The sequence below is a fragment of the Urocampus carinirostris genome, chromosome 11 (genome assembly GCF_059441175.1).
Source record: "Urocampus carinirostris isolate Australia breed hairy pipefish chromosome 11, RoL_Ucar_1.0, whole genome shotgun sequence".
Taxonomy (NCBI): domain Eukaryota; kingdom Metazoa; phylum Chordata; class Actinopteri; order Syngnathiformes; family Syngnathidae; genus Urocampus; species Urocampus carinirostris.
Genome location: NC_142359.1, coordinates 935,234 through 961,874, shown reverse-complemented (window position 1 = coordinate 961,874; position 26,641 = coordinate 935,234). Strand labels below are relative to the sequence as shown.

Genomic DNA, 26,641 nt, shown 5'->3' with positions numbered 1-26,641 from the left:
CACCCCATAATTCCCTTTTAAAAGTAAACACTCTGATATCCAATATGGCCGTTAACCTCCGACCTTTTGATGGACGCAACCTTCGTCCAATCGCAAGCTTTTCTTTCACGGTCCTCGGACTGCCATAGCCTACGAATGCCTGTATTGATAAAAACGAGATGGCCTTTGTTCGCTTTGGATATTTTTAGCCAGTAGTGAGTAAACTAATGATTGACACATCGGTTAGCCGATGAAATTCACAACATAAGTTGGTGCCATTTTTCAGGGATGTATTCAAATCGGAGCGTGCGTGAATGACAACCGGCATTCATTTTTACGCGCGATTACCACGTGCAAGTATGCACAATCAGCGAATGACTTCTACAAAAATATGGCAAAACATTTACAACTCCTTCACAATGTCTAAAAATTGTCAAATAGATGGATGCAGAGTTTTTAAAGGTGTCAATGGCCACTTTTTGAAACGACTTCAGAAAAATGTGTAAGATACAATGTTTAGAGTTTCAGATTGTGATCAAATGACCAGGTCAGCTATTGTCTCACCTGTTTTCCAGCTAAGCTCCCCATGCTACACTCACCTGCAGTTGTGTGATTGCAAAAATCAGTCAATTATAAAGTGTTTAGGTGTTCCAACTTGGATTACTTAATGTCTGTAGCACTTGCAGTGATTATTTCAGGTTTGGACAAAACGAGAGCGTTACCTTTTAACCGTCCATATTCTTCAAAGGGTTCAAAATCAGCATTGGATATACTTTGGGTACGTTTTGGATCGTGATTTTGGGCGAATTTTACGAAGACATTGAAGGATTAAACACAGATTTTGCAGATTGATGCCCGTATTACAAGCAATGTTTCCTGTCATTTTCCTTACGGGTCTGAGCGTTCACACAAAGTCGGTGAGCAGCGTTTGAAACAACAGTGAGCAACCATAATCCCAAGTGTGGCAAGATAATTCATGATCAAACATGTCCAAAACTTGACATCACATGATGCTGAGTTTCCGGCAATGCAAAATGATTTTTCTCTTTAGAATGAATTGACTCATGTACGATTGCAAAGGTTGTACGGCCTACAAACGTCGTTTGTTCGTAAAATTATTTCACAAGATATCCATTTCTTTTTATTTCCTGATATATTTTGTCGCATAATATTCACATTTTTGGGGGCTTATTGAGTCGGTTGTAAGATACAGAACTGTACTTCATCACATTTTTGAGTGGAAGTACAATGTTGGCAACACGATTCACTTGATATCAGTGGAAATGATTTGAATGCAACACAAACTTTTCCTTCATTTTTCTGTTTTTTTTTTCTACTTTTTTTTAAAATTCCTTTAAAAAAAATCTCATTGTGTTTATTTTTTCCGAGCTGTTACTTTTTTATTTTGTTCTCTATTTACTTTTTTTCCTAGATTTATTTTCTTTTCTTTTTTTCTGTCTTTCTTCAAAATGTTTCCTTTTTTTCTTTTTGTTTCTTATTTTCCCAGCTTTTCACTACTTTTTCATTTTAGTATTTTTTTCTTTTTTGTTCTATTTCACCCTCTTCCTTTAAGTCATTTTGTGCATAATTTTACATAATATTTGGTCATGTTGGGATAAAAGAAGCAAAAACAACCCGAAGAGCCGTTTAGGACCCGAAAGAGCCGGTTCCTTTTAGTGAGCCGAGCCGAAGAAGTCGGTTCTTGACAAACTCTACTAACTTTACTCCACTTCGTTCTCCTTCGACTCGACTTCACAACAGCGCATTTAGGACACAACGTCAGGGGAACCCGTGTATTTTTACCTTCATGCACTGTAACTTTAACTTAAGTCGCTTCTTAATCAGTCATTTTGAGCCCTGATTTTTTTGCGCTGGCTAGATTTTCTTGTTGCTGAGAATGTGCGAGCAGTGCGCGATTGCGCACGCGCGCAGCTTAGAGGGGAACACTGATTACAAGGTTGTATTTGAGAGTGAAGCTGTTTTGTCTTTGTTCGATTTTTTTTTTTTCTCGAACTTGGATTTGTGTGAACAAAACATGTCAACTTAAAAAGAAGCTCACAGAAGTGAGACCCCTCTTATGTTTTACGCTCAAAAGCAGCCAGGACATGCCTCCGTCTGTCGCTTGGTCGGCCATCTGCGGCGCTGTTTTTTGCCACACCTGTGCTTTGCCTTTCGTGGCGACACTGAATTTGCACTCCACGCCGAACTTCGTCTCCGGGGGCTTGTCGTGGGATCAATGCCGTCTCCGAGACTGAACTCGGTTATTGTTTAGTATAAATTCGGAGCCTAAATCGAGTTTATTGTCATTGAAAACAATGTCGTGAAGATCATTTACAAGGAGTTTAGACGAGGCAGTCCAGAATTAACTAACATGTAATGTTATAGCTCGTAAGCCTAGGATTTTACTAGGTTTGAGTCATAGAAATAAAATGGAGCCAGAGTGCACCGGAGCAAATCATTGAATCGACACAAGGTAAGAGTGTCACAAAAAATGAATGTATTGAATAAGCACAGTAGCGTAACGGAACGTATACAAGATTTTCAGAACCAGGCCAAGGGGGCTAGCGGCAGTATGCCCAACAAAGGAACTTCATAAAGCGGCTCAGATGAAAGGCAGCCAAACCGTCTCACTAGTGTACCCCCAGTTACAGCAAATGACTGACTATACTGCTTTAACCAATAAAGTACAACGGTGGTATACATACCCCTTCTAACCTAATATGTATAACAAAGTCAATCCTGCATCTAAACTAGTTTGTAGTCTGCACTGCCTTTTAAGACTTCTGGTGATTAAAATAAACATGAGTCCAGTGTTCATTTGAGCTCTGCAAAGTGACGGGTCCCGGGGACTGGCATGCTCAAAAATCTATGGGTCCCAACAGAGATCTATGGCTCCCCAAAATTTAGTTTTATCCAGGTTGAAATTGTAAATCGGCGACAAATATATATATATATATATATATATATAAATACATATATAAATCTATATATTCATTTCGTTTTAATCATCACACTTAATTGGTAATACAAAGCCGTTATCACTTCAGATTTTTCAGTTCACAAAAATATTCTAAATTATACAAAATAATATTGCTGAAATATTAGTCCATCTATTCATGCAGTTTTAATCACTTTAGATTTTCCAGTTCATATATTCTTCGTGGTTTGCTGTCCCGCCGCAATTGTAATGCCTTCTCAAGGTCCGATTGCAGCAACGGAAATTCCATAGCTAATTTGTGGTTTTCGTTGTCGTGACGATCCAATGTGCTTTTCTGAAAGTTCGTCTAGCGAAACGATTTATGCAATACAGTTTTTTGTCACGCTGGGTGCACGCATCACAGAACATGTAGCCTTCATTATCATCCTCCTCATAGCGTCACCAGGAATATAATTGAGTCCGTTTTGGCAGAAAACTCCTTTTCTCGCTAGGAGTATTCTTTTGTTTATCTTTCGTCGAATCGGTCGCATTAAAACACGTGTTTTCCTTGCCTTCGCGGTCTTCTGAAGAATTTCTCCGCCGTTTTATTGTGCCGGAATGATTGCCGTTGTTACCACTTTCTGTATTATGTTTCGACTTATTACCGACACTGAAGAATTACCAATTTTTTGTTGATTTGCACCGAATACCAACTGTTTAATAGAGGGCATAATAGAACGACAAAGCGGGGGGAATTTTCACCTTGTATACCTTGTAGAAATCCCTTTTGCGCGAGTTTACTTTGCCGAAATGACACGGCCTTTTCTAAACAATCGATATTCACGTCGACGAGCTTCTCTTACTGCGATTGACCAACAATTCAGAATGGTCGTCTTCTGAATACCACATGTATATAAAAGTGTTATGTGCTCTACCATAAAGCTTATAACACTGAAATGAACTCGACGAATAAACGGGAGACGAATGTTCAGAAGATTTCGCCAAAGTCAATATTTTCAACTTGCTTATAGTGATTTCTTCCCGGTATACGATGTGAGCATTCTCCAGGCTTTACTGTTTCATTTCATTCTCCCAAAAATAGATACGAAAATGTGTTTCTTCACATCGGGTGGCTACAGTAGCACTAGCTCACTTATCGGTAGCTCCATTGAGTGTGTTTAAAGTGACTCTCAATGACTTAACATGAAATTGCTCGGAAAAGCATAAAAGGTACCTCGTAGAAAATGCTCGCTGAAAATCCTGGAATACTTTGAAGGCTGCCTGTCCCTCCCATTATTGACAGATATGCATCGCTGTCTTCTGTCTTGGGCAAAAGGGAGACGAACGAATGCCAAATCTGGCTTAGAACCTTGCCTACCGCACAGCAAAAGAATAGAACCGCCATGGTAAAAAGTGATAGTTCTAATCTTCTGTGGTGGTCATTGGTAATTGTTTCAACTCTACTGCCATCTGTCACGTGGAAAGGGTCACTACGTAGGGCCGGGATTAAAATCATCTATTGATAATTGAAAGGATGAACATAACACCCAGATCAAATCGACAACGTATGTATTGAAAATGGATGGATACTTTTCATCCCCATGGGGAAATTCACACTTCCAGCAGTATCCTTTTGTTGTTTATTAACAGATGAACAGGATGGCCTCGGGGTTGCTGTGTTGTAGTTTAGCAACAGCGGAGTGGGTGACGTCACACGCTAGGCCAAAAGTTGGACGTCCCTGCAGCAGATGGAAATCTTTGTGCCCAGGGTTACACCGCCTCGTGTCCACGTTTATAGCGAGTCCGCCTCCTCTCTGCTTCCCGCAGGCTTTCGTGTCTCTGTCGGTCCTAACAGCACTGAAGCCGGGTAGCTCCACGTTAGCGTCCGGGATGCTAAGTTTCCGTAAAAAAAAGCAAACTGCACTCCCTGTACGCTTAATTTTTTTTCACCAGCTCAGCCAGTTGGTCGGTCTTATTTGGTAGAGAGTTCACATTTCCCATGATTTCGGGAGGGTACCGAAGGTTTATAACGTTGCTAGCCGCTTAGCCTTAGCTTCGGCTCTGCATCCACGATAGGGACCCCTCATCATGTCTTTCATGGACCGATTCCCGTGACGAACTGGTCGAGGTCGGTCTTTAGCCGGTGGCTAGCTAGAGCATCTGGCGGCAGACGCAGAGCAGCGGTGGCATACAGTACGTACCCGCGTTGGAGCGGAACAAAGCCAACGCTCGGCCGAGCGCGGAAGGTCGTCGGCCTGGGGCGCCTTGCGTGTACGTGTGAGAGTGCGTCGCCGTTTTTCTGCTGGTGCGCTTTCCATATCTTTGCGAGCACCGGTTTCATGGGCACTTATTTCTCTAACAGCTGTAACCCTGAATAAAAATGATATGGTGATGAGAAAACTCATGTGTCATTACTATCTCTAGTGGTCTACTTGATAGGATCTGGTACTTCCACAATTCGGGTTTGATTCCCAATGCCACCATTGTTATGCAATTGTGGTCAGCAAACAAATGAATCGACTGAACATTAATTGCACAAATATGTGTTGTATAAGATGCACCGGGTTACCAGGCGTGGTTCAAATTTCCTGCCAATTTGGGGTTTTTGGGCGCGCCTCAATACCATTAAGATGAGTCCTAAGTTGGCTTATTTTTCAGTTTTTATACATGCAGGACTTTTTTCTTTGTTCGTATGATGACCCAACACCTCTCGAGCCCTTTCCATGTTTGTGATCAAGTGCAGCGTAACATTGTTGGAGTAGAACGGCAGAATTCATGTCAGTTTATAGCATCCCATTGATACAATCGTTGACAGCTAAAAATGGTACAAAGTATGTTCTAGCTGCAAGCTAGTGAAGTATTGTTATTCATCAAAATCACAATAAAAAATGATCTTTTGATCTGCATTGGATTTTTTTTTCTTTTAAAGCTACTTAAAAATAAAAAAAAACGGCCTTGAAAGTGCTTGAAATTGTAGCTGTAGGACAGGGGTGTCAAACTCATTTTAACTCGAGGGCCACACGAAAGAACCAACATTCTGTCGGGGGCCAGACTAGTAGATTCAAGAGAAAGAAAAAGAGAGATAAAGAAATAAAAGAAAGAGGGAGGGAAAATGAGAGAGGGCAGGACGAAGAAAGATAGAGGGGGAGAGCGTGAGAAACAAAAGATAAAAAGTCGTGAGAGAAAGGGAGAGGAAGAAAGAAATCCAAGGAGAGAAAAGAGAAAAGAAAGCGAGAAGGGTATGAAGAGAGAAAGAGAAAAGGAAAAAAGAAGTTAGAGCAAAAGACGTTAAAAGACACAGAGAAAAAGAGATAAAGAGCAACAAAGGAAGAGAAAAAGAGAGACACAGAGAGTGAAAGACAGAGAATGGGACAAAAGGGGTGGAAAAGAAAGAGAGAGAGAGAGAGAGAGAGAAAGAAATACAAGTACTGTGTCTTTGTGAGAGGCACCTGGCGTTGGCAACATCAAGTTGACCTATTTCAACCAGCAGCTTGTATTTCTCTTGCGCTTCTCTGAGTGTTGTCTCGCGGGCCGGATTCAATCCCTTAGCGGGCCTGACCTGGCCCGCGGGCCGCCTGTTTGACACCCGTGCTGTAGGACTAGGACGCATTCTCTTAAATTCTGAAACAAACGATACCTGATTTGCTGTTGGCCAGAAGGCTTGGAAGGGAAAAAAAAATCCAAAGGCAATCAAAAGGGTATTGTTACTTGATTGCGCAGAAGTCATCATGCTGTCCTCGTTGCCGTTTATTACATTGTTGTTAAAGTCATATTCCTGCCGGTTCATTTTTATTAGAAGAGAATGCGTTTTCATGAGAGAAACTCTTGCCCTGAATATTTCCCCTTTCCTATGCTCGTGCGCGTCCACGTGCTCTTAAAGACGAGCAGCCGCATTCTCCCTTAACAAGTACTCGCCGCTGTTTTCTTTGTACAGTAAACACACACACACACACACACCACCGCCGAGGTTCGGTTCGTGTGCGGTGTGATCGGTGTGATAGGTGGCTCCCGGCAAAGCACTCCATCCTAATGAGCCTCCTGCCCTTCCTTCTCTCCCTGGGAAGCCGAAAGAGATGTAACCTTGTCGGGGAAGGCGGAACCCGCTTACGCGTATACACAAACATTTCCATCCAATTGAGGACGCTCCTGTTTTTTAGCTCATCTCTTGTTTTTGTTTGTCTTGCGACTTAAGATGTGGCCTGCGATTTTAAGTGCAGCACATGTCAGATTCAGATTCAGATATACTGTAAATTCCGGACTGTAGAGCGCACCTGATTATAAGCCGCCCCCACCACATTTTAAGAGGAAAACCGATTTTGTGCATACACAAGCCGCACCTGTATATAAGCCGCACGCGCCCACATTTAAACATGTAACACAAACACAAAATGAACCCAAACCTGACTTCAAGTCCCGCGATTAAAACTAAATGTCCTTCGTTAAAGTCCACAGTCCAAAAATCACAGCCGGCAAAATGAACGGAAAATGATACCGGTACTTAAGGTTTGATGCAGACCTGCAGAGTCCGGGTCCCGTTGAAAGTAATCCAAGGAAAAAAGTGTTTATTTCCAAAGGTAAGGGTGGAAAAAATATATCAGATGAACACATTTACTCACGCTACTCCCTTTTCTTTAACCGAATTTTTACCCCCTCTTCTTTCCTTGTCTGTCCCTCACCTTTAGCGGTCCCCACTTCAACTCGGCAGCCCGCGTTTGTTCCGCCCCTCATTTTTCATTCACTTGTGCAAAACATATCAGAATAAGTGTCTAAAATAAATACAAATAAATACATTACAAAAATATACAGTTGTAAATACATATTATACATGGGTTACACATATTTATAAAGAAAGATGGTACACCGAGAGAGTTTTGAAAGCTTTGATAATAATAATATAACTTTGACAGGGCAGTTAATGGTAGCAACACTCGAGCGCCGCTAGCGGCCGTTAGAAAAATGACATAAATAGGCCGCATCACTGAATAAGCCGCAGGGTTGAAAGGTGGGGGGAAAATTGTAGCGGCTTATAGTCCCGAATTTACGGTACTTTATTGTCATTCTTGTACACGTGTATACAGACTAAACGAATTGTCGATACATCTGACCCGCACAGTTTCCTTGAATGTACAGATATAAATAAAATGTTGCATTGAGTTGGAGTATTGAAGTACTAATAATATACTGAATAATTATAGCTATGAGTATTATACAGTAGTGCAAAGAGTGCAAGAGGAGCAGCTAACCAGATGTGAAAATGGGCAGTCAGGTAAACAAGTCACTAACGTGTTTTGTTTTTAGAATAGAATAGAATATACCTGATTGTCATTGTAACAAAATGGGTTGAACATATTGTGACAACGAAATTGGACGTGGCACTCCAGTGTCACATTTTACAGTGAGGATCAGTGTTCATTTGATCTCTGAAAAGTGATGGGTCCCGGGGACTGGCATGCTCAAAAATCGATGGGTCCCAACAGAGATCTATGGCTCCCCAAAATGTAGTCTTATCCAGGTTGAAATTGTAAATCGGCGACAAATACATAAAAAAAAATCTAAATCTATATATTAATTCAGTTTTAAAAATCACACTTAATTGGTAATACAAAGCAGTTATCACTTCAGATTTTTCAGTTCACAAACATACTGTACATTGTACAAAATAATATAAATATTAGTCTATATATTCATGCAGTTTTAATCACTGTCCCGCCACAATTGTAATGCCTTCTCAAGGTCCAATCGCAGCAACGCAATTTCCATAGCTAATTTGTGGTTTTCGTTGTCGTTGTGCCGATCCAATGTGCTCTTCTGAAAGTTCGTATTGCGAAATGATTTATGCAATCCAGTTTTTTTGTCACGCTGGGTGCACGCATCACAGAACATTATGCCTCCATCATCATCCTCCTCATCGCGTAACCAGGAATATAATCGAGTCCATTTTGTCAGAAAAGTCCTTTCTTGCTCGGAGTATTCTTTTGTTTATTATCTTTCGTCGAATCTTTGGCTTCAAAACACGTGTTTTCCTTGTCTTCGCGGTCTTCTGAAGAATTTCTCCGCCGTTTTTACGTGCCGTTGTTACCACTTTCTGTATTATGTTTCAACGTATTACCGACACTGAAAAAAATACCAACTGTTTTTACGAAGGCATACTTGTCTTTCACTCGACAACCACCAAAACAATGACGTCATCTCGGAGCAACGAGATCTCGTTTGCCGAGATCGGCGCGAGACCAAAACAACAATGGCGGATCTGCCTGATGAAAAGTTTGGAGTCAAGGACGCGTGCAAACCAGAACACTGTACTAAGAACCAGGGATATTCTGGTAACTCTCACATTGCACCGCTATTATTATGAACAGCGCAGTAGCGTTGACAGACAGATCGGTGCAGCGTCTGCAGGCATACGGACCCTGTACCGATCCGTCGTGGAGAAGGAGCGGAGTTGAAAGGCAAAGCTCTGGATTTACTGCTCAATCTATATTCCTGGCCTCACCTTTGGTCAGGAGCTATGGGTCCTGACTGAAAATGATCCCAGATACAAGCGGACGAAATAAGTGTCCTCTGTAGGGTGGCTGGGCTCTCCCTTAGAGATAGGATGAGAAACTCCGTCATCTGGGAAGTGTACAGCCGCTGCTCCTCCCAGTTGAGGTGGCTCGGGCATCATCTGATTAGGTTGCCTCCTGGACGCCTCCCTCGGGAGGTGTTAAAGGCATGTCCCGCCAACAGGGGGTCCCACGGATGACCTTGGACACACCAGAGCAACTATATCTCTAGGCTGGCCTGGTAATGCCTTGGAATCCCGTTGGGATGAGGTGGCTGGGAAACGGGGAGGTCCGGGCTTCCACCCTTAGGCTGCTTTCCCTCAAACCGGCCCCGGAAAAGCGGAAGAAAATGGATGGATGGATGTTTGAATATAATTAGCACTCCATTTTGTCTTAATTACCTCCACAAAAGTCCCACATTTGTTCAAACCAATGAAACGATGAATTGACTCATTATAGTACATGATCGGGAATGTAGTCCGCCTCATCTTTCCATGCTAATGTTCTTCAACGGCTCGAGGTTTAAGTCATGCGTCTGATATCCGTGCGTGTGTTTCAGGTGTGGGCCAACTACGAAGAGAAGCCCAAGGAGGAAGTGGTTCATGTCTCTGAGGACAGAGAGCGAGTGGCCAAATACAAGCCGGTCTACGTCACCGAGATCACGGACATGCTGCATCTTTACGCCCAGGACGTCGAGACAGGTCAATGGAGATCTTCGATCCTTAATTCGGGGTTCCGTCGAGGTCTTGAAAACTTGAAAAGCCTTTCATTTGATAACTGCATATCAAAGTCTGGAAAGGGTCGTAAGTTTTGTTTACACGTCTTAAATTTAACTCTCAAATGTCTTAATTTCCCTGGTCCAACGTGTGACGGAGCTAATAACTAGCAAGTAAACTAACAAACGTATGGAACATTCTGTCGTAAAATTATTTTAGATTTTTCCCGAGTTGATCGATATTTACCTTCTGTTTCTAACCCTCTGTTGTGGATAGGGTAACTTTAGGTTTAGGTTTAACCCGCTTCGGTTGAGTGATTTAAAGTGGAACTGGCTTCTGGCTGTACCAGAGAATGAGTGGAAGGGGTCGTACCGCTTATGCCTGAACCTGTTGTGGCAGGGTGCTGTCTCTGCTCCTGGACTGTTTTGGTTGGCCCCCCACAGGGTCACCTTCCTCTTCGATTGCCCAGCTTGCCAGACGCGCCAGGGCAGCCAGGTCATGGCTGGCGAGCAGGGTTTGGTTGTACTTCGTGGTCACCCTTAGTCCAGGCTTGGCCGCAATGGGGGCTGGGACCGATCCTCATTCGGTGCCAGAGTGGGAGGACGGTCTTGCAAACCGAACCTCATCCGCTATGCGATTCACTCAGGGCAGGGCTGCCGTGGTATTTTGAAGTCAATGTCAAAGTAGAACAAAGTTGAGTCAAGTCAGTAGAGTTTTTCGAGAACCGGCTTCTTCGGCTCGGCTTACTAAAAGGATCCGGCTCTTTCGGGTCCTAAACGGCTCTTCGAGTTGTTTTTGCTTCTTTCATCGCTATATGACCAAATATTATGTAAAATTGTCCACAAAATGACTTAAAGGAAGGGGGGAAATTGAACAATAAAGAAAAAAAATACCAAAATGATAAAGTAGTGAAAAGCTGAGAAAAAAGAAACAAAAGGAAGAAAAAAATTCAGAAAAAAGCCAGAAAAAAAGAAAAAGAAACAAAGGAAAAAAGTAAATAGAACAAAAAGGAAAAAGTAACAGCTAGGAAAGTATAAACACAATGAGATTTTTTTTAAAGAATTAAAAAATATATAGAAAAAAAACAGAAAAAGAAGAAAAAGTTTGTGTTGCATTCAAATAATTGAAGTGAATCGTGTTGCCAACATTGTACTTCCACTAGAAAAATGTGATTAAATACAACCGACTCAATAAGCCCCCCAAAATGTTAGTATTATGCGACAAAAGATACCAGGAAAAAAAGGGAATGAAAATCTTGTGAAAGAATTGTTGTAAAAACAGATGACGTTTGTAGGCCGTACAACCTTTGCAATAATACATGAGCCAATTAATTCAAAAGTGAAAACAATTTTTGCATTGCTGGGAACTCAGCAAAATGTCAAGTTTTGGACATGTTTGCATATTACTGAATCTTATTGCAATATGTATTCTGTGTAGCACTATTTAGTTATTCTATATAACACGCTACAGTGGGTATTTGCACGTCCACTGGGTATTTGTATATTGTATTCTTTTTGCTTTATTATTGTATTGTTCTCAGCGCAGGGATGCTTCTGGAAATGTGAATTTCCCTTCGGGATGAATAAAGTATCTATCTATCTATCTATCTTCCAGCAGTCTACCCCGTTGTTTATTAACAGATGAACATGATGCCCTAGGGGTGCTTGTAGCGGAGCGGATGACGTCACGCCAGTCCAAAAGTTCGACATTCCTGCGGCAGATGGAAAACTTTTCTTTGTGAAAATCCAGGGATACACCACCTCTTGTTAGCAAGTCCGCCTCCTCTCCGATTCCCCCCGGCTTTCGTGTCTCTGTTTAGCGGCGTTGAAGCCGGATTGCTCCGGGTGGCTACACGTTAGCGTCCGGAATGCTAAACGTGAGCCACGTTTCCGCAAAACACGGCAACTGCGCTCCCTGTGCGCTTCGATGTTTTCCACCAGCACTCGATGATTTTATTTGGTCGTGAGTTCGCATTTACCATGATTTAGTTGCCACACTTGGGATTGCTGTCGCTCACTGTGGTTTCAAGCGTTGCTCACGGACTTTGTGTCAACGCTCAGACCCGTAAGGAAAATGACTGGGAACATTGGTCACGACTCTGCGGGATTGGTCTTAAATGTCATCGGATATGGTCTTCAAATGGGGGAACCCTGTTATTGTTTGAATTTTTCATCCATTTGTTTTTCTTTGCCTTTAACACCAGGCCTATTTTAATAACCACAATCTCCCCGCGCTGACTGTTGTTCTGGCCATTCAACGACAGGAATCCATTACCTGGTCCCCTCCTGTCACTTCTGACCGGGGAACTAACCATCCCTGCTGTTCCCGCTTGGGTGAACACCCGCAGCGGCTGATGTATGTTTTCACATGAATGAATGAACAGCAAAATAGCTCCCCTCGTGTGTTGTGGCACTTTGCGAGACCCCCCCCCCCTCACATCTTCACCCCGAGACACAGCAGCCCTCCTTGAGAAATGACACTTTAGTACATAGCTGTCTATTTTTTAATAAATTGCTCTCTTATTTCGATCTCCAGTGTGGATAGTAAATCTAAAATTGTGGTTTGGTAAACGCGACTTATATCTGGACTCATTTTGCTTTTGGGGCGGCAGTAGCTCAGGAGGTAGAGCGCTCGTCTTGGGATCAAGGGATCGCAGTTCGAATCCCGGCTCCTCCGTGTTACATGTCGAAGTGTCCTTGGGTAAGACACTGAACCCCTAATACCCCTAATAAGCAGGTTAGCGCCTTACATGGCTGCAAGGCCGCTATTGGGAAATGTGAAGCACACTGTAAAGCGCTTTGGGAAGTCATTGACTTTAAAAGCGCTATGGAAATGCAGATGATTTCATTTCATTTCATTTGCATAGGATTTGTTTTTGTGTAAACCAAACTTTAAGGCAAGGCAAGGCAAGTTTATTTGTATAGCACAATTCATACACGAGGCAATTCAAAGTGCTTTACAGAAATGGCAGACAGGTTAAAAACACACAATAAAAGACATCGAAAAAGTAAAATGTGTTTTTTAAAATGCATTAAAACCACAAATAAAACATAATAAAATCAATGAATTCAAATAAGGTAAAAGTGAAGAGTGCAGATAGAACTGAAGACAGACTGAAGAGATCTTTTCTTCCTCATGCCATGAGGCTCTTTAACTCCACCCGGCGAAGTAAAGGCCCACATTAAACCACACCCCCTACATTGCATATTACCGTACTTTTATTGCAGTGTGTATTTAATGTTGCACTATTTAAATACTCTATACAACACACTACAGTGGGTATTAGCACGTCACATTGGATATTTGTATATTGTATTCCTTTTGCCTTATTATTGTATTGTTCTCAGCGAGCGAAGGGATGCTGCTGCAAATGTGAATTTCCCTGCGGGGATGAATAAAGTATCCATCTATCTAGAAGCCTTTCAGTTGTATGCACAGTTGAACAGAGCTGTTTTCAGCCTGGACTTAAACACTGTCTGATGTCATCAGGAAGTCCATTCCAGAGTTGAGCTGCATGGAACTGAAACGCAGCTTCACCCTGTTTAGTCCTGGCTCTGAGCACCAGCAGAAGGCCTGTCCCTGAGGTTCTCAGGGTCCGAGATGGATCATATGGGACCAACATGTCACAGATGTACTATGGTGCTAGACCATGAAGAGACTTATACACCAGCAGAGCTGTTTTAAAGTCTATTCTCTGAGCGACGGGAAGCCAGTGCAGAGACCTGATGTTGATCTTGATGTTCTGCAACTGTCTTACAGTTCGTTTAGAAAGTCCGGTCAGAAGGCCGTTACAGTAGTCTAACCTGCTAGAGATAAATACATGGATAAGTTTCTCTAAGTCTGGTTTGGACAGTAAACCTTTGATTCTGGCAATGTTTTTGAGATGGTAAAAGGCTGATGTTATGGATTTCATGTGGCTGTTAAAGTTTAGGTCTGAGTCCATTATTACCCCGAGATTTTTAACCTGATTTTTAGCTTTTAAACTAAGTGACTCCAGATGACTGATGACACTTTCTCTGTTTTTTTTGTGGGCCAAAGACAATGACTTCAGTCTTGTCTTGAGTTTAGTTGGAGAGAGTTGTTGGTTGTTTGTTCAGCGATAGTAACGGATGTATGTAGCATCAGTTTTTATCTCAATCACCAGCATAGACTGATGAATTCCAGATGATTTTTCGGCCCTCGTATGCGTCACATTTTGTCGCTGTAATTTGAAAATCGCTCATCTCCACGTATCGTCAATTTCCCATCGATCTCGGTTTCGCCATCTTGCTGCTGGCCCAAACGAGGAGGTCGAGGCCTGAGCCGTGATATGGATTTAACAAGGGGTTCTGCTATCTAAATCTAAACGGCTGCTAATCTGACTTTTTGCACTACTGGCAGTTCTTTATAGCTTGCCACTCCTTGCACATTTGCTCTCGCACTATTGTACTTACAGCGTTATTGTTACAGTGTTAATGTTACTGTTTACCTGACTTGTTAACCTGACTGCCCATTTTGCACATCTGGTTAGCTACTCCTCTTGCACTATCGGCACTATGGTAAAATACTATACGTAGCCATAATACAATACAACTTTTACTTATATCTGTACATTCGAGGAAACTGTGCGTGTCAGATGTATCGACATTTCGTTCTGTATACACGTGTACTAGAATGACAATAAAATAGATCTGAATCTGAATCTGAATCTGCTTGTTTTAGCTGAGACTTGAATAGAACTGAGAGGCTTCTGCATTTCGTGCCACGTTCCACCGGCCACTAGCAATGTTATCACTCTCTGTCCCTCTATTTCTTGTCTCCTTTTCTCTCCCTATTTTTCTTCCCTTTCCCTCCTTCTCTTTCTCTCTCAGTGTTCATTTTAGCTGTGAAAAGTGATGAGTCCCGGGGACTCCCATGCTCAAAAATCGATGGGTCCCAACAGAGATCTATGGCCTTCCAAAATTTTGTGTTATCGAGGTTGAAATTGTAAATCGGTGACAAATATATAATAAAAATCCATATATTCATTCAGTTTTAATCATGAAATTATGAATTCATTTTCTGCATCAAATTATTGTTGGTAATATACCGATTAAAGGGATAGCCACAAACCTCTTTTTTCATTTTCTCCTTTTATACTATACTTTTTTTCTTAACTTCTTTATACAACATCACCATTTGTAAAATAATGCATCAAAGCAAGTGAGCCGTTTGAGAGCCGAATCTCTTGAATGAGTTGAGCCGAAAAAGCCGGTTCTCTAAAAAATAGGGGCTTTTCACCACACAACTCGAGATCGGCGTGCAGACGAAAACTCGAACCGCGGGACCAAAACAACATCTGCCGGATCTGCCTGCCGAAAAGTTTGGCGTGCGCTAAATCTTTGTTTTTAAAAAAAAAATGTAATCGGGTAATATTGACAAGTTGCGTCCCGGGGACGCACGTTGATTTGAGACGATCCGTCCCCAGCAAAAATCATGCGTCTAGGACGCAGAGACACGGGCAAACCAGAACACTGCTCTCTTTTTGTCTCTCTTTCCCTCTGTCTTTTTCTTTATTTTGTCATCTCTCTCCCTTTCTTTCTCTCTATTTCTCTTGCTATTTTTGTCTTTTTCTCTTTATCTTTCTCTTGCTTTCCCACTCTCCATCCCCCTCCCTTTCTCTCTTTAATCTACTGGTCCGGCCTCTGCGAGAGTGTGTTTTCGACCACGTGGCCCCCCAGCTTAGATGATTTTGACACGCCCCCGCGAAGCATCATAGCTGTCGGATGGAAGCAGACGATGAAACGGATCTGAAATCTGCCATTATTTAATCGAGGCTCTTTTGAAATGGAGATTGTTTTGATTCATCGCCCGAAGCTCGTTTGATTTGGCGACACGGAAAGGGCACCCCGACAAAAGTCTACTCTGAAGTCGCTTAACTCTGTTGAATTAGCGCTCATCTAAATTGACACACTAGGTTCTCTCGGTTTAAGAAAGACGAACCTATATATTTTACATAAAGGCGCTGTACGGAATTCGGAACTTTTTACTCGCTGCTGCCATCTCCTGGTTTATGTCCAAATGGTTCATCTATAGCGTGACAAACATGCCCTCTCTAGAATCTGCACAACATATACAGCGGTTGCTACGTTGTGACTGTAGCCTAAAAATGACACCAATGGTGGCTCAACAAATATAATAGCAATCTACAGTGAACTTTTAGCCTACTTAATATAAAATTCTTCAGGTTTCAGAAAAAGACAAACGTATATATTCACATAAAGGATCCGTACGGAATTCTGAACTTTTTACTCGCTGCTGCCATCTCCTGGTTTATGTCCAAATGGTTCATCTATAGCATGACAAACATGGCATCTGTAGAATCTGCACAACATATACAGGAGTTGCTACGTTGTGAGTGTAGCCTAAAAATGACACCAATGGTGGCTCAACAAATATAAAAGCAATCTACAGTGATTTTTTTTAGCCTACGTAATATAAAATTCCTCAGGTTTAAGAAAGACGAACCTATATATTTTACATAAAGGAGCTGTACAGAAATTTTACTTGCTGCTGCAATCTCCGAGTTTATGTCCAAATGGTTCATCTATGCATTTGTAGCAAAATTTGGGTGGTCAATAAATTATTTGACCGATAAAGTTCAAATGGCGAGTTTATTATTTTTCCAATTTTTGGAGAACCGCATATGTTTTTGGATAATTTTATCAGGAAAACGGATGAGAAACATTTTAGAATTGGCTACACACAATATTTTCAACATCCTTTAATCGAGACACCTTCGGATTGATGGCGTTTTCTTTTACCAAAAATCTATAAACTTGAATAGGACACAAAACACGGATGAGAAAATAAGCAATAATGCCCCAAATTTGAGTCTTCAACACATTTTTAGGCGCACTCGTTGTTTATTTGGGTTGACATTTGGACTGACGTTGAAGAAAGCTTCTTACTTTCACCATTTTCATGCTATATTAGCATGACATCACTCCTCCAGAAACCCCCAAACTCCAGTTTTATAAGAAGCATATAGGCGCAGTAGAAAATACAAGGGCTCTTTGAAGTCAGTTGGGCATTTTTAACGCATACTTGATGGCGAAAATATTTCAAATTTCTTAAGGACATCGCAATTAACGCACCCCACCGTTAAAGTCTGTCAAAATACGCGGAGTACAACAGATACACTTGAGGCGTAGTGCTGTGTCAATCAATGAGCTGGATTTAGAGAGCAAATACGATCAAATCCTAAATATGTCACTGAAAACAATGAAATATAAATTAAAATTCAATTTTAACCAATTTGGACAAAGTTCCTCTGAAAAACACGCCATAAGTACTATGACAGAATTACTATGATAAAAATATTTTTACAAAAGAAGTACCAGCAAAATACAGAAATAGTACTATTGTAAAACTTCAAAAATACTTTTACATACATACTGTAAAAATACGACTACAGAAAATTACATATATAAGACATGTACAAAAATGAACTCAGAAAATACCGCTGAAATGATAGAAAAGTACTTTGCAAATACGTCTTTAAAAATCAAGCCCTTTGAGACTTCTTGTGATTAAGGGCATCACAAATGAACATGACTTGACTAACGACCAGGGTTGGGTAGGGTTACTTTAACTAGATTACTTTCAATGACTTTTGAATTACTCCAATACCAAATATGCTGATAAAAGACTAAATAAACTAAATATGGATAAAATGATGACTCACAACACGCGGTAAGCTTTCTCTCCTGGCTTCGATTTCTTTGATCTCCGGCAAAACAAACATCAAATACCACAGAAACAAAATGAAAATCAATCCAAACAGCTTTTTGCCGTTCCATGTATTCCGTTCCTCCCCAAGCCTGCACAAAATGGATTCATTTTATTCCTATTTACTTTCTTTTGTCTTTTATGAGCATATTTGCTATTGGAGTCATCCAAAAGTCATTGAAAGTAATCAAATTAAAGTAACCCTACCCAACCCTGGCCATATATAATTGATCTCTGAAAATACCACAGAAATGCTAGAAAAGTACTTTGGAAATACGTCTTTAAAAATCAGACGTTTTGAGATGAAGGGCATCACAAATGAACATGACTTGACTAACGACTACATGCTAATGTGTAAATGCTAATGAGTTATGCTAACGACTACATGCTAATGACTGCATGTTAACGAGTCATGCTACATGCTAATGAATTGACGCCATCCATCGAGTCATGCTAATGGCTAAATGCTTGCAGATGCAACAACCGTTTTGGCCCGGTCGACCCCACGTGCGGTTTCTTCATTTTCCTCATGCTGAGGTTTTTGAGGTTTTCCCTTGCCCTCTCGTAGCTTTGAGATCAGGGCAGCCTTTTGAGACTTCTTCAAACATCAACAGGACTTGACTTTGGAAGCCGGTGGGATGACGCTCCTTAATCCTCAATGGATTGCAAGGCTCCCTATGTGATAACGTTCCCGTTTATCTGCCATTGTCTCACTTTTGTCTCCGCTCGCGCGATCAAAGCGCCATTGCAAGCTCCAATTCTTCCTCTTTCTGCGGGATTTTTGTAATTGGAGTTTGAAGGCAGGGGGCCCCGATGAGATCTCGGTGACCTTGTGCACTCGAATGACTTCAAAAGACCCTCTCATCCTGGGGCAGGGGTTCAAAAATGGTCCCAAGGGGCGCCTTTTGGAGACAAAATGATGAATAAACATGTACGCAGACATTTAGATGGTATAGTTCTTTAGAAATCGATGAGTCTCATCCAAATGGGTTTGAAATGCTTCCGATTAAAGCAAAATAATAAATGCGCGTGTGCGGCACAGTTCTGAGGTCATGGGTTTAAATGCAGCTACCAACCTCCCTGTGCGGAGTTTGCATGTTCTCCCCGTGCTTGCGCGGGTTTCCTCCGGGCACTCTGGTTTCTTCTCACATTGAGAGGAAGCTTACCACATCTTGTGAGTCATCATTTTATTCCTATTTAGTTTCTTTTGTCTTTTATGAGCATATTTGGTATTGGAGTCATCCAAAAGTCATTGAAAGTAATCCAGTTAAAGTAACCCTACCCAACCCTGCCTGCGACTGGAGCAAACGTGACAAGACCGGAGTCTGGAAGTGGCGGGAGTAAATCTTGGGAATCGCGCGAGATGCCGTAAATCGGCTCCTTAAAGGCGGCCGGCCGTGTCCGGGCTTGTCAGCGGCCTTTGACCGCATCACCCGCGGCCCCGATCATCGTGTTAGCGCTCGGCTATTGAGGTGGGGTTACAGACGCTTAACTGATTCGAAATAAGGAAATACATACCAAAACCTTTATTTTTCATGTTTCATTTTTGAATTCAAACCAAATAGGGAGTCGTTTTTGTTTTCCAATGCGACATCTTTCAATGTTTCTGATCTCTATCCTTGGGAGGTATTTCTACATAGCTTGTCTTTTTGATGAACGGTCCCCTGTCTGAGACCAAGTAGAGAGGGATGTACTTGCCCAAGACACACCACAGGAAATGGTGTGGTTAAGGGATATATTGACACCCTCCCGCCACATCAAAGTTAGATAGATAGATAGATACTTTATTCATCCCTGTAGGGAAATTCACACTTCCAGCAGAATCCTTTTGTTGTTTATTAACAGATGAACAGGATGGCCTCGGGGTGCTGTGTTGTAGTTTAGCCACAGCGGAGTGGATGACGTCACACGCTAGGCCAAAAGTTCGACGTCCCTGCAGCAGATGGAAATCTTTCTGCCCAGGGTTACACCGCCTTGTGATCATGTAGATGGCGAGTACTCTGCGCTTCCCGCAGGCTTTTTTGTCTCTGTCTGCCTTAGCAGCGCTGAAGCCGGGTAGCTCGACGTTAGCGTCCAGGATGCTAGACGTGAGCAACAGAGGGATATTGACACATATTTGGAGTGGTTGGAAGTTATAACAAGTTAAAAAGTTATAACACCGCAAAGGCATGAACACAGATAGCTTTTTCTAATCCTCCAAATGTGCAAGATAGGACGACACTTGCAATACTCAACCCCATGAATTAGCTAGCTTACCTTTTCCAACGTAGGGCAATGTTCCTGCACAGTTCAGACACATCTGTTGTTCGCAGTAGAATCTCTAAGGCAATCAATGAACTGATGAGATAAGAATTTAGTGCTTGTTGGAATTTAAACTATCAAAATTTACCGTTTACCACATTGTTCGAATGTGTTAGCTGACTCCATGAACCAAACACAACCTACATTCATCCAACAATCATGCACGCTCGTTTCTTGAGAGAAAAAAATGACCAGGAAGGCATCTTACACGGGGGCGGGTGTTTATTTTTCCTAACAGAAGAACTAAGTGTACTCCATCGGAGATGGCCGAAGTAGTGACGTTGGAGTCTGTGTGAAGCCCTCTTCTGAAGTCTTTTAGCTTTCTCTTTTTGTCCCACGTCTCCCCTGGCGTCTCGGCTCCTCCCGTGGGCGTGCCAAGCGGTCGTTTGCGCCCAACAATCCCATAACAAAGCGCCTCGATGTCTCGTTGCAAATCCACGAGTCCTGTTATCAAAATTTCCTAGACAAAATATTATACATTTCGAACAGCCTGCCCTGTCATGGGACTAAAGCCCAGTCGGTGAATCTCTATATTGCATTCAACTGAGTCGATCGTATAAAATCCTTTATAGTCAAATGTATAAAATCCTTTATGATTGAAAATCCTCCCTCTCTCTCTGTGTTCCCAACCAGGAGGCCAACTGGAGAGTCTGATGGAGAACATGCGAGCGGAGATCGCGGCCCACCCCCCCGTAGAAGGAGCCTACGCTCCGCGCCGGAGCGATTTCTGCATAGCCAAGTTTGCTGACGGCGAATGGTACGTGACGCTATCAAAATGGGACCGGGCTTCACGTTTGACATCTTTTCCCTCGTGGACGCCAGAATACCTGACGTTGAATTTTTCACTCTGCTTAATCAAGTAAGCCCAGACGGCCACGAGGCGGTCATTATCTGGACGCCGTCGCTTTCTGAAATCTGGCTGTGGCGCCGCACGAAAAACAGAAACATCTCGAAAGTAGAGAGAATGGTGACGGCCGTTTTTGTTCCTGCAGGTACAGAGCCCGGGTGGAGAAAGTGGAGTCGCCAAGCAAAGTATCCGTCTTCTACATCGACTATGGCAACGTGAGTGAGGGCAAATCCATCCATCCATTATCTGTACCGCTTATCCCCAGTCGGGTCGCGGGGGTGCCGGAGCCCATCCTAGCTATCTTCGGGCAGTGGGCAGGGGACACCCTGAACGGGTTACCAGCCAATCGCAGGGCACACATGGACAGACAACTCGCTCATTCCCACCTAGGGACAATTTTTGACTGGCCAATTCACCTGAAATGCGCGTTTTTGGAATGTGGGAGGAAACCGGAGTGCCCGGAAGAAACCCACGCAAGCACGGGGAGAACATACAAACTCCACACATGATGTCCGGTAGCTAGATTTGAACCCATGACCTCAGAACTGTGCCGCACACGCGCTAACCACTGCGCTGCCGTGCTGCTGCCCGATCTGAAAATCATATGTCCTTATGAACGCACACGCACGATTAAAAATCCCATATGTAAACAGTAGATATATGCGTGGCTATGCAAAATACACGATTAAGGGTACCCCAGTCATCGTAAAACTGGCTTTGGGATTCAAATTCAACCGTGAAAAAGGTGTAGGAACCCTGATTTAAATGTCAATTCGTCGAACGACCTTACGGTTGGGTGAACCGATTTTCCCGGCGCTTTTGAGACTCCTCTAAATGGGACGGCACCGGAGAATTTTGTCCGTCTCGGAGCTCCATCCATAATTCAATATTTCACTTTGCGGAATCAAATCGCGAGTGACAAAAAAGAAAAGCACGCAGCAGGAGCCACTCACTGCCACGGTTTTTGCCGCACGCCGCTTCCGTCTGAAAATAAAATCCCACTTCCTTCTCCGCAAACTCCCGCTCGCTCGGTTATTTTCACCGCTCCGACGTCTGTATGGCAGCAATCAGCGTTAATTGTTATAGTTGACGCGTTCTCGCTGCGCCTTCTCGACTTGGAGCTCTCCCGCGCACCTCCGGTTGCTATCCGACCCGAATCGGAAGCGTGACACAAACGAGGATCATAAAGGCAATCAATATGTGTTGTTTGCTAGAGAGAAAGCGTCTCATCCACCCGGCTCGCCGCCATCCCGCCCGCCTTCAGCACTCGAACGCTGCCGGCGCAGGCCATCGAGTACGCGCTCGCCTACATCCAAGTGCCGCAGGACGTAAGTAACAAAATATTCTTTATTCTTTATCTAATTATTCTTTATTTTCTCTATTTTTGGGGGGGTGACTTGTTCTGTATCATGAGTTTTCCTAAAGATGGCGCTGTCCATGGTAGCGGCTGTATGTTAATGCATTTGCGTCCCCCGTCCTTTAACGATTCAATGCGATTTGTAGCTAGGATTAACATTTAAAGCCCTAGAGAAACTAGTTCATAACTTAGGGTTTTTTTTTTTTTTTTCCTCAAGCAGTTTTTCCCCAGGCATGTTCAATCTCAGGCTCAGGGGCCAATTGCAGGTTTCTCTGTCATAAAATAATTATTTGTGGCCTGCAGGGTTGGGTAGGGTTACTTTAACCGGATTACTTTCAATGACTTTTGGATGACTCCAATACCAAATATGCTCATAAAAGACAAAATAAACTATATATGACTAAAATGATGACAACACGTGGTACGTTTTCTCTCCTGGCTTTGATCTCTTTGATCCCCGGCAAAATGAACATCAAATGCCACAGAAACAAAATGAAAATCAATCCAAACAGCTTTTTTGCTGTTCCATGTATTCCGTTACTCCCCGAGCCTGCACAAAATGGAGTCATTTTATTCCTATTTAGTTTCTTTAGTCTTTTATTAGCATATTTGGTATTGGAGTCATCCAAAATAATTGAAAGTAATCAAGTTAAAGTCACCCTACCCAACCCTGGTGGCCCGCCACTAATGCTAACCGCTGAGTAAAATAAATTAGTTTGAAAAAAAGCACTGTGGCTTTCTGTGAGAATTTTGGCCCTTACCATTTCCGACATGGCGACTGTAAATCAAAAAAGAAAAGTTGACTGTGAAGACTGCCACTCCCAGGACAAGTGGAAATAAGAGTATTTTTCACCGAAATCTGAAACGACTGCGTCTGCCTAATTTGTCGAGAGACTGTGGCTCTTTTCAAAGAATATGATATCAAGAAGCGCTACAAAAAGCGAACTGGAAAGGAACACTGTGAAAAGGTGATGCACCTTGAAGCTGTTATAACTGCAAAATACCTCTTTTTCACATGACCCAGGGAGTCAAATGAAAATCGTACAAAGGTGGGCGACGAGGTCGCTGATCGCCAAGCACTGCAAAACCGTATTTAATAAAGTGTTCAAAGACTGCCAGGCTGAATAGAAAGTCGACCCCTCACACATTTACAACTTACTAAAGCTGTCCCCCCGCTTTGAACACCAATAGGTTAACCTAAAACTATTCAAAGCCAACAGAGATACAAAAGCAATTAGTCAGCGTCTGGTTTGGTGAAAACCTACAAAATATTAACCTTTGCGGTTTTATATGTATACCTACGCAAAAGAGCCTGTTTAGTATTTTCTTGAAAGACTTCCCGTTTTCTTCATTCTCTAACAAACCTTGGTTAAGAAGAGGATAGACTCTGTAACCAATCAGAATGTACTATGCAAATCGGTGTTTCTGGCACTCTATGTAAAAATAGCCTGATAAAAAGATAGCTCATGCCTTATAAGTGACCTGTACCTCTGGTGGTCTAGTGGTAAAGTCTTGGTGCTCTCTCCGCCGCTACTTCGGTTTGATTTCCATTGCATACGATGTTTATTGATCGACCAATCGTTGTGCGACTGTTGCAAAAATCAGTTCGTATGCTGTAAGTCATACCTATGATCACTGTATGCATTTCTATTCCTATCCACTTGATTCTGCAGTATACTGTATAACTCGAAACAGGTCCCAGCTCCCATTTATTTGTTTGGCCCTTAATCACAAAAATGTCTCAAAGGACTGCACTGGATTACAATGACGCCATCACCTGATCTCAAACCAAAATGCTGGCAAGGAAAAACTCAAAACCTCAGCGTGAGGAACAGTGTTGATTTGAGCTGTGAAAAGTGATGGGTCCCGGGGACTCGCATGCTCAAAAATCTATGAGTCCCAACAGAGATCTATGGATCCCCAAAATTGAGTGTGCTCCGTGCCCTTACAAACTCTCGTATTTTCCCTTACTAAATACAAAAAAAACTTTATTTTTTTTTTCAAACATGTTTATTTATGTAGTTTAACATGTTTTATTGTACATGTGTTTCCTTATATCATATATATTGTTAATGAACATTTTGTTGCTCGACATGAATGAGCTTCATTATAAAAAAAGTTCAAAAATGAAGTCGAACGTTCACTGTAGAAGGAAAAAATACATGCAAATAGAATTAAGTAGAATAATACATTTTCTTACTCCAATTATGAATTCATTTTCTGCATTCAATTATTGTTGGTAATATACTGATTAAAAGGGATCACCACAAACCTGCCTTTTTTCATTTTCTCCTTTTATACTTCCATTTTTTCTTAACATCTTTATACAACATCATCATTCGTAATATAATGCATCGAAGCAAGTGAGCCGTTGGAGAGCCGGCTCTCTTGAATGAGTTGAGCCGAAAAAGCCGCTTCTCTAAAAAGAGACGGACTTTCACTACACAACTCGAACTGGAGATCCGCGTGCGGACGAAAACTCCAACCGCGAGACCAAAACGACAACGGCGGATCTGCCTCACGAAAAGTTTGGAGTGCGGTAAATCTTTGTTAAAAAATGATAATGACAATTTGGTGTCAAAAAGGTTGCGTCCCGGGGACGCACGTTGATTTGACACGATGCGTCCCCAGCCAAAATAATGCATCTTGGACACAGGGACGCGGAACACTGGAGGAAAAAAGACACCTTGAGAAGAGGTCTCACAAGTGGTCATCCCCCTTCCAGGATGACCAGGGTGGCATAAATTAAAAACAGGTTATAAGGTGCACGTCAAAATGTCTGGCCAAGTTGGATTTTTAGGTGAATTTACCGATAGCAGTTTTTGTCTATAATAATTGATCTCTGAATAATGCTAAATTGTCTTTGCATATTTGTAATGGCACTACAGTGTATATGTGCACCATATGGGGCCGCTTCAGTGTCATGACCATGAAGCCGTTCCATTTTATTCCATGACTAAAATAGAAAGTCCGAATGTTGAGCGTATCCGTGTCCAAAGGTGCTCGGTCACTCGGTGTGTTTTCGGCCAGGCGCGCTGTCACTGTCCCCGGAGTGCGGATCTCCTGAAGGGTGAAGTGTCCCATCTGTTGCCGCGCTCCAACGTCACCTATACCGCAAACACGCCGGCAGCTGACGGGCGCTCTGCTCCCAATAGCACTCACCTGACCTTTTTTGTGCGAGCGCCACCTCCGCCAAGCCCTACGCTCGTGCCGCCGTTTGACGCGGCAAAATAAACATCGCAGCCGTCGGATTTGGAAAGGAAGAAAAGCGGTCACTTTTTGAAAGTCGGCCACTCTGACAATGGTGCCATGCCAACTCGGGGGGGAAAAAAACCTAAATGCGATTTCTCAGACCTTTGCAGTGTTCTGGTTTGCTGCGTTATTTTTGCTGGGGACGCATCGTGTCAAATAGACATGCGTCCCCGGGACGCAACTTTTTTGACACAAAATTGTCATTAGCATTTTTTAACAAAGATTTACCGCACTCCAAACGTTTTGTCAGGCAGATCCGGCAGATGTTGTTGATGATGATGTGTGGTCCCTTCTCAAGGTTTCTTCATTTTCCTCATGTTGAGGTTTTTGAGATTTTCCTTGCCCTCATGTAGGTTTTAGATCAGGGGATGCTGTCATAACAGTCTGTGGTTTGCAATCATCTGTGGTCTGTGCAGCCCTTTGAGACTCTTTAATTAAGGGCCAAACAAATTAACAAGACTTGACTTGTGAACTGTCAGTCAAACAGCCCTCGTACAGCCACCAAAACAAACGCCGCTGCTCGTAGCTTTAGCAGATCGTTACATCGAGAAATAACTATAAATGGGACTCTGAAGAAATTCAGAAGAGCGCAAAGAAATGCTGATCACCAGCGGGTGCTCCTTGGATTGTTATCGTGCCCGGGTAATCGGCCGAGGCGTCGTCGGTAGGGAAAGCTAACCGCTAGGCTAGCTAGTCTTAAGCCACCACTGCCGAAGGTGGTTCGCCGCCCTTTCTGTTATTAAACGGACAACTTGGAGCTACATTCTTGTATTCATCGCAGATACCTTGCAGAAGAAGTAGCTAGCCAGCCGCTCTCTAAAATCTTACACTTAGAGGTGAAACCCTCCAATGTCTTGGATGACTCCAATGCTCTTTTATTTTAAAATCGAAAATCGCATCGGAATTGCAACACAGGTCCGGAAAATGGCAATTATAATATCGTGCGGCCTTAGTGTCTTCTATGGATGACGAGAAAAGCAT

General features: G+C 42.5%; 1 protein-coding gene across 1 annotated transcript in view; it reads left to right on the top strand.

Moving 5' to 3' along the window:
* The window catches only part of snd1 (staphylococcal nuclease and tudor domain containing 1), a 237,408-nt gene that overhangs the window by 177,423 nt on the left and 33,344 nt on the right, over positions 1-26,641 (top strand). The window contains exons 18-21 of the mRNA XM_088347694.1: positions 9,998-10,139; positions 20,838-20,961; positions 21,197-21,266; positions 22,266-22,379. Coding sequence (XP_088203820.1) covers positions 9,998-10,139; positions 20,838-20,961; positions 21,197-21,266; positions 22,266-22,379 — 450 coding nt within the window. The remainder of the gene's footprint in view (positions 1-9,997; positions 10,140-20,837; positions 20,962-21,196; positions 21,267-22,265; positions 22,380-26,641) is intronic.